The sequence below is a fragment of the Salminus brasiliensis genome, chromosome 7, assembly GCF_030463535.1.
Source record: "Salminus brasiliensis chromosome 7, fSalBra1.hap2, whole genome shotgun sequence".
NCBI lineage: Eukaryota > Metazoa > Chordata > Actinopteri > Characiformes > Bryconidae > Salminus > Salminus brasiliensis.
In genome coordinates, this window is record NC_132884.1 from 35076470 (window position 1) to 35089707 (window position 13238).

The 13238-nt window shown below is 42.2% G+C and overlaps 1 protein-coding gene across 6 annotated transcripts in view; it reads right to left on the reverse strand.

Annotated features, from left to right (window-relative positions):
• Positions 1-4664: 4664 nt before the first annotated feature.
• The window catches only part of r3hdm2 (R3H domain containing 2), a 65901-nt gene continuing 57327 nt past the window's right edge, over positions 4665-13238 (reverse strand). For all 6 annotated transcript variants that reach the window (XM_072684749.1, XM_072684750.1, XM_072684744.1 and 3 more), the window contains 9 exons: positions 12525-12654; positions 11428-11588; positions 11157-11314; positions 10208-10308; positions 8491-8636; positions 7691-7835; positions 6514-6614; positions 6028-6112; positions 4665-5594 (listed from right to left, as the gene is read on the reverse strand). In XM_072684749.1, coding sequence (XP_072540850.1) covers positions 5239-5594; positions 6028-6112; positions 6514-6614; positions 7691-7835; positions 8491-8636; positions 10208-10308; positions 11157-11314; positions 11428-11588; positions 12525-12654 — 1383 coding nt within the window. In that variant the 3' untranslated portion in view covers positions 4665-5238. The remainder of the gene's footprint in view (positions 5595-6027; positions 6113-6513; positions 6615-7690; positions 7836-8490; positions 8637-10207; positions 10309-11156; positions 11315-11427; positions 11589-12524; positions 12655-13238) is intronic.

The following is a 13238-nucleotide window of genomic DNA, read 5'->3' on the forward strand; positions in this document are numbered from 1 at the left end:
CTCAATCCTGGTCCTTGAGATCCACCATCCTGAAGAGTTCAGATCCAACACAGCTGACTCTAATGTTCAGTTGCTCCTAAAGGCCTTCATTATCTGGATCAGGTGTGTTAGATTCAGGGTGAAGCTAAACTCTGCAGGGTGGTAGATCTCCAGGCCCAGGATTGAACACCCTGCTTTAAGAATTCGTTTTGTGCTTCAGGAAAACCAGCCCAGAAGTCTCGAAAGCTACTGAAAGCTGTAGCAATCACATGTAGGGCGTAGAAAACATAGTGTCTAATTTAATCAGACAAACTTCCTTGTTTAAGGCAATCGCTGGGCTAATGAGTGATCCCAAGTCTACTTAAATCAACGACCAAATTAGTTGGCATCTAATGAGAGACCCTAACCCCAATCACAAAGCCCCACTCTTTAGATTAGGGCTGCATCGGCTAATCGATTTATTCTATTAAAATCAACAACCAAATTAGTTGGCAACTAATTTAACAGTCCATTAGTTGGTGGCGTCATCACATTCACATGTTTCACACGCCAACTAGAGCCGGTTCAGGACGCACATGAACCACGAATTAAAAACTAATGGTAAAAATACAGCTTTACTGCCGCTGTCACTGTTTACAGAGCTGCAGTGAAAGCATACAGGCTGAGCAGCTGTCTGTCACATGAACGAAGTATGTGGATAAAACCATTAAGAGAGCCATAAGGCAACAAGGCCACACATCTGCAGCCACATCACTCTGGTGCTGTTAGTGGGGATATGGGGATAGCATCAGGACACGGGATGAGTGTAAAGGGTAACCCCAGAGACTTTATTAATGAGGAGACCGGCCACTGGTTGAATAGGAGAGGAAGTTCTCGTAGGGCTCAACATGGCGTGTGTTTATGCGTACAGTCCCGTCCTTCTACAAAAACAGCCAATCAGCTTGCTGGTTATGCTGCCAGCAGTGGAGGGCTGACATGGCTCCGTCCAGACTGTCAAAATAAAACTGGTCACTAACATGAACGTAGCAGAAACACGAAATATTATCACAGGGAAAGCTAAAATGACTGTTTCACTTCTGTCCCTTTTGTCTTTTTTGCTGATCTAAATCTAAAATTATGGGAAATTATTGCATTACTGCCAATTTGCACATCCTTGATTTTAAATGTTGACAGGAAAAAAGATATTGGAGCTTTATTTATTATATTAGAAGAAAAGTAAGATATTAATCTGTATTGTTTTATTCTTAGTTAGCTAGAAAATAGAACAACTTCAAACTACATTTACATCTACATGAGTTTTTTGAGCAATCCCTAATTAAATAATTGAATATTTGTTTCAATAATCTATAGATTACTCGATTACGAATTTTTTGTTTGTTGCAGTCCTACTTTACATACAGTCCTGAGCTCAATTCTAAGCCATAATCTCACAGCAGATCACAAAACTTTCCATAGAACTACAGTCACACCACACCAGAACACTTTATTAATGACTGAACATTTATGTATCAGCATCAGTAGATATGTACAGAAAACATTAGCCCACATAAGTCCCATGTTGATGCAGCCCTGATATCTATTCTATCTCCAATAAACATCCACCGTGGCAATCCTCAAGAGCAGGACGGTGAGTAAGTGTGGTGCTTGTTCTTCCTCTTACAGAGAAGACTATAGACGAGTTCAAGAAAAGCAAAACTGATTCCAACTCAGAAGCTCTTCTGTCTTACCTTACTGTACAAGTCCTGCTCCGGTTCCACTCTGGCTGGAGCTCTGGGGTGTGTCTGGTCTTCAGAGCTGAACCAAAACCCCCTCACCCACTCCCAACAGGTGGGGGATTCAGAAAGCAATGCCCCCATCCCCTTTGGGTGGTTAGTGTGACCCAAAAAGAGAATTTCAGACAGCTGCACCTGTCAGATGTTTATACCAGACTGAAAGAAATGGGCAAGCCAAATGGGCGAGTTCTTTCACATCCTGTAACTTGCTGACCTTCTGAATACGGAAACAGAGCAGGCTTACAAAAGTCATCATCAAACACAGAACAGAGCTCAGGGGACTTTGTTTCGTCTCCCCCTCAAAATCATTTGAAAGGTTACCAGAGGTCATCATAGGGGATACTATGGTGGCCTTTTCCCGTCTTTTCCTGTGTTTCTTGCTGTGGTGAAACTTTGTTTAGATGAAATGCTAAATAAATAAATAAATAAATGGATAATTTAATGAATGAGTGTCATTATGTGCATTTTTATTATCCATGTACTTTCTCAAAATTAAGTAATTAAGAAATTCTGAGAATTACACAATAATAATATTCAAAAGTGGAGATCAAACCTCATAGCAGATGAAATTACATTATATATATATCGCTTTTTTTATTATTTACTGTAATATTGTAATTAAATAAACATCACAAAAATCCACACCACCACCATGACAATGGAGCCACTGCAGTGCTGAGAATGACCCACCACCCAAACCATACCTGCTCTGTGGTGGTCAGTCCTGTGGGCTCCTGAGCATTGAAGAACAGGGTGAAAGGAAACTAACAGAGTATACAGAGAAACAGATGGATGCAGTCTGTAATTACAGAGCTACTGTATGGGAAGTGGAGCTGATATAATGGACAGTGAGTGTAGAAACAGGGAGGTGGTATTATTGTTATGGCTGATCAGTGTATTGATGCATGTTGTGTGCACCTCTTGACCACAGTAATGATCCACAAATTCTAAAAGGTACCATAGAAAGCATTTACTTAGAGTTTTAATGTATTGTTCCTTGTATAAATATATTGTAAGTAACCTTGGTTGGGGTGTAAATGCTGAAATGCAGCTTAAGATGGATATTTAAAACCCTGCTATTTTGACTCAGCATGAAACATGATTTTCCTTTTATGAAAAAATTGATTAGCTCTGCTTTTGTGCCAGTTTACAGCACAGTGACAACTCACCGAATTCACATAGCATAGCATAACATCTCTGTGTGTTTAGGACTGTTTTTTTTGCAATTATTCGGTGCTCTCGACACAGTGTGTGGTTAGCTGGCTAAGGTGATTGTTATGCTGTGTTCCATTTGAACTGGGTTGTCAGAATTTCTGATTTCCAAGGACATTTCTGCTGGAATGCCCCCACAGGTCGGAATTTCCTACTCAGAAAGTCTGGAGTGCCTCACAAACACAGAGTTCAAAATCCAAGACGGCTGCAACATACATCAACACTAATAAAGGCAGTAGTGTTACACAGCTTATTAGCACTTCTGCTTGTGTCTCATTAAATCAGTCATACACACATTACTGTCCGCCTTCTATCTGTGGACGTTTCCCTGGTGTTTGGTTTGCACACAATACATCAATGTGTTATCAACTGGTATCACTAACCGTGCTAACCTGGGACATATTTAGGTTAAGATTTGTCATAAAACACCAGTAAAGGATCGTCAAACCAGCTGTGGTAAACTCTGACATCTTTAGCTGACCTTTTTTTTTTTGAGAAATGTGGTTAACTGAGATGTAACATCATTCCCAGCTCTAACAACCAACTTTCAAAGTAAATGGAAGGCAGGTTTAACTTTTAGCCTAGCACAGATATCCCCTCGCTCCTGGCTTGAACTTCCTCACTTGCAGAGTTTGAGTTACCCTTCTGCCCACGGGTTACACTGGCACAGAAAATGCAGAGGCCTGGTTTACGTAGCCTCATTTTCTACCCAATGTGGAAAGCCAGTTACCCAATCTCCATTCATGTGAACCCCCCCTATGACTATGACTGGTGAAGACCAGCACGTCCCCTCCAACACTCTTTTTGAACTGTTGCTGATGCAGCTTTGCTAGGAAGCCAGCTAGCTTGCAGGAAAGCACAGTTCCATAGCTCTGCTACAACAGCTAACAGACGCCTGTGCAGACCAACATTACACTAGGAGCAATGACAGCCAATAGAATACAACTCTGGAGCAAATAAACATGAACCTGTTGGCACAATGCCAGGTGTGGGCAAGATGGGTACAATACCCCTTAGCACTGAGCTGCAGAGCAGTGGAACTGTGTTCTGTGGAATGATGGTGCCCCATCCCATAATTTTGGGATGATTTGGGAATACTGTGTGTGTGTGTGTGTGTGTGTGTGTGTGTGTGTGTGTGTGTATATATGTTTTGAATAGAGAAAAAACAAGAGACAGATCCAGGTGTTTTTGGTCATCTTTTATATTTTTAAAAACAAACAAACAAAAGAAAAAGAACAGATTAAATGGAATTTACAATCAATCATTGTGCACTTTTTAAATACCTCAGATAACTTCCTGCACAGCTGTCAACATAAACGCAAAATACAATGAAGGAGAGAGGGTACAAGGGAGTGCAGGGAGAGGGGAAAGGAGAGGGGGAGAAGAGAGGGACAGGGGACGGGTAGTAAAGGAGCTTCAACTTATCCACTGGAAAAAAAAAAATCACTGAATATATAGATTTTTATAATCCTTACATCACTTATATAAATATATCCAACCAAAAAAAAAGAACATTATTTCATCCGAGAGAGAGAGAAAGAAAGAGAGAGACAGCGCGAGAGCGAGAGCGAGAGAGAGTGTGAAAAGAAAACAGCGCGATATAGAAGTCCACAACAGCATTAAGGCAAACAGAAAGCAAGAGAGAGAGAGAGAGAGAGAGAGAGAGAGAGAGAGAGAGAGAGAGAGAGAGAGAGAGAGAGAGAGGCGAGCAGAAGAAAAAGAATCAGTGAGAGGGAGGAGAGGAAGGTGAGCAGAGCGAGAGTGCGCGAGAGCAAAATAGAAAGGGAGAGAGAGAGGGAGAGAGAGAGAGAGAGAGAGAGAGAGAGAGAGAGAGAGAGGAGAGAGAGAGAGAGAGAGTATGAGGAGAACGGAGGGACAGAATGAAAGAGGGATGAAAAGGTGCATGACGGTGCAATAGGGAAGGGGGAGGAGCTTATCCAGGTTCCTCTGTTCAGTGCATCTCTGTGTGCTGCTGCTGCTCTGTTGCCAATATGTGTGTTGTGTGTGTGTGTGTGTGTGTTGTGTGTATGTGTGTGTGATTACATATACAGCAACAGAGTTACACATGCATACATGTCTTATGTGCTCTTGGGAGAATGGTACAAAACAAAACAAAACAAAACAAAACAAAACAAAACAAAAAAAGACTAAGAACACCAGAATGATCTCTTCCCTTTTAGCATCTTCAGTTTCCTCTCATTATCCACCAGAATCCTCCTCTCCTTCTCCCTGCCTCCCGCGCTCTCTCTCTCGCTCCCTCTCTCTCTCTCCCTCCTCACTGGGAGCTGGCTCTCTCCAGCACGCGCAGGTCATAGTTCTTTTTGGCGGCGCGCAGTTTGAACAGGCTGCCTCCGCTGTTGTTCAGCTTGAAGGAGGCGCTCTGGGCGGCCATGGTATTGGGAAAAACGGCCACCACTGTGTAGAGGTGAGCTGGGTCGTGCGCATCGTTCTTGCACACTCCTCCGCCTCCTCCCCCAGGTCCTGGGGCAGTTGTGGGCCCCCGGGGCATCTGGGGGTCCTTCAGCCACTGGATCTTGGCACCGCACAGCGAGAGCTGGTTGAAGAGCTTCTCGGCTTCGGGACGGGAGATGCCTTCAGGTAGGTCGGTCACCTCCAGAACACGGCTGACCACTGCAGAGAAGAATAGTGCTTTTTTTTATATGGTATAGGAACACATACTGTCGCTAAAGGTGTACAAACATATTGATATATCGCGGTATCGCAACATATATGTTCTGCAATACTGTGTTGAAACACACACACACACAAAAAAGAAGAAACCATTTTTAAATACCCTTGATTTAGGAAGAAACAATGAATGAGAAGGTGTCCAAATAATATTGTCCATACAGTGTATGTTTAATGTACATAATTTTTAAGTATTTAACTGCCAATACTGATTCCAATTATCGTGATGACCTCATTTCTAAGACACTGGATAAGGAAAAAACAATAAATAATACATTCACACTACTTAAACAGTGGTTAAGACATGTGTTGGGCCCTAATGTCAGTAGTTCCTGTACCACTGGAGCGCAAGTGTGTGTCTGTATGAGAGTCTTACCCACGTCAGTAGTTCCTAGATCTGTAGAGGCAGATTTAAGTGTCTGTTTCTTCCCCCGGGCTCCATGCTTTATCACTCCAGGGCTCTGTGGATACACACACACACACACACACACACACAGACACACAGACACACACACACACACACACACACACACACACACACACACACACACACACACAAATACACAGTAAAGTGGGCAATCAGCCATCTCAAAATTAGATGAGACCACTGTGCGAGAGTGAGCTATGAACAGCAAGTGGAGAAAATAACTAGAGTGCACAGCAGAAACACAGAGATGATGAAACGTGAAGAACAGTAAAAATCACCTTGTGTGGGTTACAGCTAAACCACAAGAGGCACACTGTTATGGTTGGAGAACACATACAGTACACACACACACACCCACTCCCACACACACCCACTCCCACACACACCCACTCCCACACACACCCACTCCCACACACACCCACACACCCCACTCACCTGGTGGGAGCTATAAGAGGACTGGCTGTGGTTGTGCATGATTTGTGGAGGACACAGGCTATACTGCAGTGGCTGCCCCAGTAAGGAATACCGGCCATCTCCTGCAACACACACATAGAAAAGTGTTTAGTGCTCTTGGAGGAGGGCCAAAAGCAATGAGATCAAGCCACACTACATTAGAAGGGCAGTGGGGGAACCAGATACCGGCAAAGGATATTGTGTGTGTGTGTGTGTGTGTGTGTATATATATATATATATCTGTACAGTAAACTGTAATTGGTACACCATGATCTGTTGGCAGAGTACACCATAATCTGCGATGTGTCGGCAGGCAGGGTGACAGTGACACACACACACACACAACCTGTGTCATGAGTCAACACTGACAACATGCTGGGCATGTGCTGGATGCATGTGTGTTTGTGAGAGAGGCATTAACTGTAATAGAATGCCCATCACTCTCAGTTACTTGTAGACGGTTGTGGAAAAGCGTGTCTCTAGTCAGCTGAAACCAAACAATAAATTCACAACTTGAGAAAAATCAAACCCTCTGACAGCAAGTCCATGAAAATCAAACCTGCGCAGTCTCCTTCAGATGGTAGATTCTGTACTTTGAAAAGAGCTACCTGTAGGACCCATTATGAAGTTTTAGGACCGTTGTGGTCTTGTGGTCTGCTCTTGGGCTAAAGTTGCTAGGATTCTAATTGATACCTTTTCTGTATCTACAACCTTCTTTCTGAAGGCCTCAAAGAGCTCTTTGGGTCTGTCCATGTTGATACTACTCTTCAGCAATCAAGATCAGACCAGACAGACTCCTCCAGAATCCTCTCTAGCAGCTGATGTTCTGCTCCTGATTTTACACATTTTCAGTAGTAACAAATGTGGGAGTGTCCGAACGTCTTATCACAGGAAAATTCAATTTCTATTTTAATCCATTTTATAAATGCATGTTTTAAGTTGTGTTTAGTTATGTTACCTTTATCTCTGAGTATTAATCTCATTAATTATTTTACATGACTGTATCTATCCAGTGCTAGAGACCCTCTGGTAGTGCAATGCAGAACTTCTCCAGAGTAAAGTAGCCCCAGCCAGCAGCACTAGTGTTTCTATGAAAAAAACTCTACACTGCCCTCTGGTGGATTCTAGAGTTCAGACAATTCATCCCCAGTGCCGGTACCTTGTGCAGGCCCTCCAGGCCGAGGAAACTGAGAAATGAGCGGCAGTGGGCCAAGTCCAGGGCACACGCTGTTCCCACTGCTGGATGGAGATGGAGTGGGAGACTGAGTAGGAGATGCCAGAGGACTACTCAACTGAGTGCTGACCTACAGGGAGAGGACAAATAACCATCGACTGTAAAAACACTGGTCAACTGATCAGCAGTTAAACAAGAAACCACTTCCATCTATGCATCATGTTTTCTCAATACAGGCACATTAGTAATTTGATTAAAGGCCCAGTTCAGATTCCACTTCGGTCTCCATGAGCTCAGAATAGCCATGTCCAACCATACGGATCATGCCAAAAAGGATTTCCAAACAGCTAATTTAGCAGATTTGCCAAAATACATATGTACCAACCAAAGTACATTTGGCCCTAAAAAATAAATATATATATATAAAAATCCTCCACCCAGCCAAACAATGCCCTCTGCTGGCTGCTTAGCCGTGGCCTAAAGTTTAAAGAAATGGACTCGGAGCTCGGAAGGCTGCGGATTCGATTTCCAGGCCCACGGCTGAGGTAGATTCGGAGGGGGACTCCGAATTGCTCCCCAAAGTGGCCCACTGCTGAGTGTGTGTGAGTATGTGTGTACAGTGGCATGCATGGGTAAAAACATGGAGGTTAAATTCCACTGTGCAGTGGGGGTTAAGTGTGCTTAATGTTAACCAGTGGAGAACGTGGTTCTGCAGTTCTGCACAGGAGTCAAAAGAACATACTAAAGTAGCGATGTGTTTATGCCCACAAGTGTTTTTTTAATACCTGTGGCTCAGGCTTGCTGGGTCTCTGCTCCACACTGTAATACTTGCAGGGGTTCCACTGCACCATAGGAGGGTTCTGGGTAGACTGTGGCCCATTTGGAACACTCAGCTGCATCACCATGACACCTGGACCAGGGGGCGGCACTCCTACACAGAAACAGACGCACAACCCAACACAAACAGTGATATTCCACGAAACTCCAATTCTGATTCAGAGAAATTCTGGTTCAGGAGTTTATTGCTACATGCCCCCAATTCAATCACACAGGCTGCTTTTACTGTGCACAAAGCATGGCTCTATTCACCTCCTGGGATATTAATGCTCGGTTACGCAGAGGGGTCTACTGCACAGGCCAGTGATCTCAGTGTCATTTCCACCCCCATTACATGCATTACCTGATTAAGGACTGATGATTTAAAGTTCTCACAGGAAAGACCCTGATACCAGTTTCATCAGCCTGAATGGGGTGAAAGGTAAGAGCAGCTATATGTGGCAGAGATCACGCCAATGACCACTATTACTTCATTCACTTTACAGGTCAGCAGGTGTCGTACAAAAGTTCACAGCACGAGGTTATCCAAACTATTTATGTAGGGATTTCAGGCGCCAACTATCAATGTAGATTACTGATTGTTTTTTACTGATTTGAACACAGCTAAAGTGCCTGGTCTTTAGTAGACTTTCTATTATTTAGTAAGTTTCTATTAATATTATTTAGTAAGTTTTATTAATAAAAATGAGATGGGATATATGAGATGGGATATATGATTTTTTTTATTTTATTTCCAAAACCACAGAGATTAATTGAATTTATTTGGTTTTACCATGGATGGTTTCCAGAGTGTAATTCGCATAGGAACATACTAATACATCTCATCTACGTTTGGTGAAAAGCGACTAAGTCTGAAGTATTCAGCAATCACACTTAAACCAAACAAAGAGCTGGTGTGTACAGAATCCACATGAACTGCAAACAACCAAAAGATAAACAGTCAGAGCTAAAAATAGCCTGTCTGCTATATGTGATGATGAGCTACGAGGTATTGTCAGCTGATATAATCTACATTAATTCTTGGGAATAAATTCTTGGGAATAAATAACACACACAAATGGAACAAATAGAACTAATTTATCGTCACTATCACACAAAAACCTTGTCTCTCCAAAAAGGCAACTTTATAGAAGGAAAAAAATCTTCTTAACCTAGAAAGTCAATGTAAAAAAATATTCTATTTCTAGTAATTTTGGGGCATTTCTATTGATCGATTCATAACAACTTTGAAACAACGTAAAAAACTGCTGCCAGATTCACATTATGTCAAAAAGAGAAAAATGAATAAAAATGGAGATAAAAGGTTTAAGACATGGCTATACTGTTTGTTCAGTAACAAATTCCATGTCCTTGAGTTGAAATGTGTGTGTACGGGTTGCGACATTTTGCAATGATGTGTAAAAGTTTGAGAAAATGATGTAAAGCTGTTTGTCTGAGCAGTAAGTGTGGACAAACTGTTAAAATACTGACAGAATAAATGTATGTTAACGTCCTAACCTCTCCTTGAGGAACCCCAGTGTATACCAGCATTGAGTTTATCTAATCAATCCTTCATTAAAGTAAATCAGGTGATTTGCTGGTGGAAATAAACAAATCCATACAGTGACTGGAGTTCAGTTTTCATCAGTGTTCAGTGTTATACAGTGTTTTACAGGCAACAATTACCTGAATACTGCTGCTGAATCTGCTGAGGGCTGCAGGGGGACGGAGACTGTGTCATCTGGTACTGATCTGAACTGGGAGGTTGCAGGTAACCCACAGACGGACTAAAACACACAAACACACACAGAAATAGCAATCAAACAATCTAACCAAAACACTGTGTACCAAATAGCCTCATTACACAGTGATGTTATGAAACTAGGGAACACCATGCAAACATCTGTCCTTTTAAACATATTTAACACACCCTGGTCTTTGTCTAGCTCTTCTGTGGCAAACTCAGTAAGGGGTTCCTCCTTGCACACCTCCAATGAAAATCTTTTTCTGATAGTAGATGCGGGCATTTGACTTTAACTGTGGCAGGAGCTACCTGTAGATCTCGTGATGAAATGCTGGGATAGACTTCTTTACACACCTTGTGGTCTGCTGTTGGACTGAACTTGATAGGACGGCTTGACCTGGCCATGTCGGCAGTTGTTTTGCTTGTAAAATTAGTTGCGGACAGTGGAACGGCTGATTCCTAATTGTTCTATTTAAATCCCTTCCCAGTCTCTACGACTCTCTGAGGGCATCAGAGAGCTCTCTGGATCTGGCCATGGTGATTCCACTCACTTCAACAATCAAGAGCAAAACAGACTAAATGTCTGGGATTTAAATAAGACCGGCTGTTCTAACCTTTTCCTCATAAGAAAACTAAAAAGAATTTCTATTTATATTCTAAATTATAGAATTCTCTATTATATATATATCTCTAATTTTCATTATATTTAACAAACTATGTTTAGACCGTTCCTTCAGTTGTAAGTGTTTAGGTTAGTTTACACCCACATCTCTCAATCTTGTTTAAACTAAGACGACATTTAGATGACAAAAGGTTTTTGAGTGACTTCATTTTTCACGACTATATATATATATATATTATAAACCTGTGCACTGTTGTGTCTTTGGCTACCTTGTGCTGTTCTGTTGTGTAGGGGTCAGGACGCTGTAGTAGACTGGCATGGGTGCAGGGGTTGGCATGGCACCCTGGACAGACTGGCTGACTGGCACCATGACAGGCTGCTGGTACTGCTGCTGCACCACAGGCTGGGTTTCATTAGCTACGGCCACCTGGGGTCAGCAGAGAAGCATTAAACACACTCGCACACAGGTTATTTATAAAAACACAGTGCATTACAATACACATATGCACATGAATGCACATGTGAACTGAGACACAGTACCTGATAGGAGGGCATGGGTGTGTACTGGACCATCATGCCTTGCATCTGTCCGCTCATGCCTGTACGCTGCGAGCTCATTATACTGGCACTCTGCGGCTGCTGAACTCCCATCATGCCCTGATATGCTGGCTGCTGACTGGCCATCATGGGCTGGAGAGGAGCTGACAGTCCAAATAAAAAGGGAGGGAGAAAAATTCAGCTACATGTTGAACCCATGCTGAAATAAGATCTATTGCGATACGATACTGAAACTCTGATATATCAGTCGATATTCATTTTACTCAGATGCAAAATGAGCTTCAGTATCTGATCCAGCATTTTTGATGCCATCAGCTTAATGGCAAACAATTCTGATATGCCATCTTTATATATCTATATAGTATATTATTACATTAGCTATTATGAATGATAATTAGTTTACTTCTGTAGCTTACAATATTATTACAATAATATATTACTTTATATTATCTTTATTTGATCTGATTTGCTATGTAACACTGTCTATACATCTCAACTATATCCTGGGTACTGGTTTTAAATAAATAAATAACCAACCAAACAAACAAATGAAAAGACAAAATAAATAAATAAATAAAATAAATAAAAGGTCAAACTCCAATTAAAGAACACTGCAACATAACACACTTACCCCCACCCCCAAAGGGCAAAGAAATATGACTATTTCATAATTGGGACAATGCACATGTACATCAGTATTTACTGTAGTAAATTTAGGAGCCTTTTTGACCAAATAACTAGGGATGTTCCAATCAATTTTTTTTTCCCCGAGCCGATCCTTAATACCAACTGTCGGCTGACACTTATCTCATCCAGTCTCTGTGTTACTGAAATAAATACATCCCCACAACTTATGTAGGGTGTGTTGTTAATAAACAATAGTAAACAGCAGTAAAATCACTGTATTTACATTTATGCAAATGCTGCACTTCAAATGTACCTAATGTTTGAAGATTTGAAAGTTTTGACTTGACACTGATCATACTGTGTATCTAGAGAATGATATCAGATCAATAGTGACAGGCTGAACAGTGACTAGCAGAGAGAAAAGAATGAAGAGAGTAGAGAATGGGACTGACCGGTGGGCTGCGTTGGTGGGGGGAGGGGCTGAGAGCGCTGAGCAGGGTACGACACCTGGTGGGATATGGACCTGTACTGCTGCCCTGAACTCGGATACTGCCCACCAGCTGAGTAATACTGCACCTGGATCTGAGAGTGAGAGAGAGTGAGTGAGTGAGTGAGTGAGTGAGTGAGAGAGAGAGAGACACAAAAAGAGAGAGACTAGTTGGTTCTTGCTATATACTGAACATCAATATCTCTGCAACCACCCACACTCTTCACACAATGCTGTTCCCGTTCTTAAAGACACACACACACACACACACACACACACACTTCTTACTTTAGACATCTCACCAAGGGTTACAGCACGGTGATGCTTTTTTTGACAGGATACTCCCCCAGTGCCGCAGACATTAGAGCAGCTCTGAGACCTATGCTAGTATGGAGAGTTCACCATCGCTCATTCTGCAGGCCTCAGCTGCTGCCTCAGAAAGCACGACTCGTCTCCAGGACAGAGAAGGAGGAACACCAGCAGCGCATGCGCTCATTTCTGTACACAGTGTCTGGATGCATCTTTGGGTTCCACACAATTCTTTTAGGTTTAACAACACTTTTTTTTGTTTGTTTTCACACAAACAACTCACACTTCTGAGGTAACACCGCTTCTACACTTGGAGTGCGAATCACACACACACACAAACACACACACACACAAACACACACATAGCTCA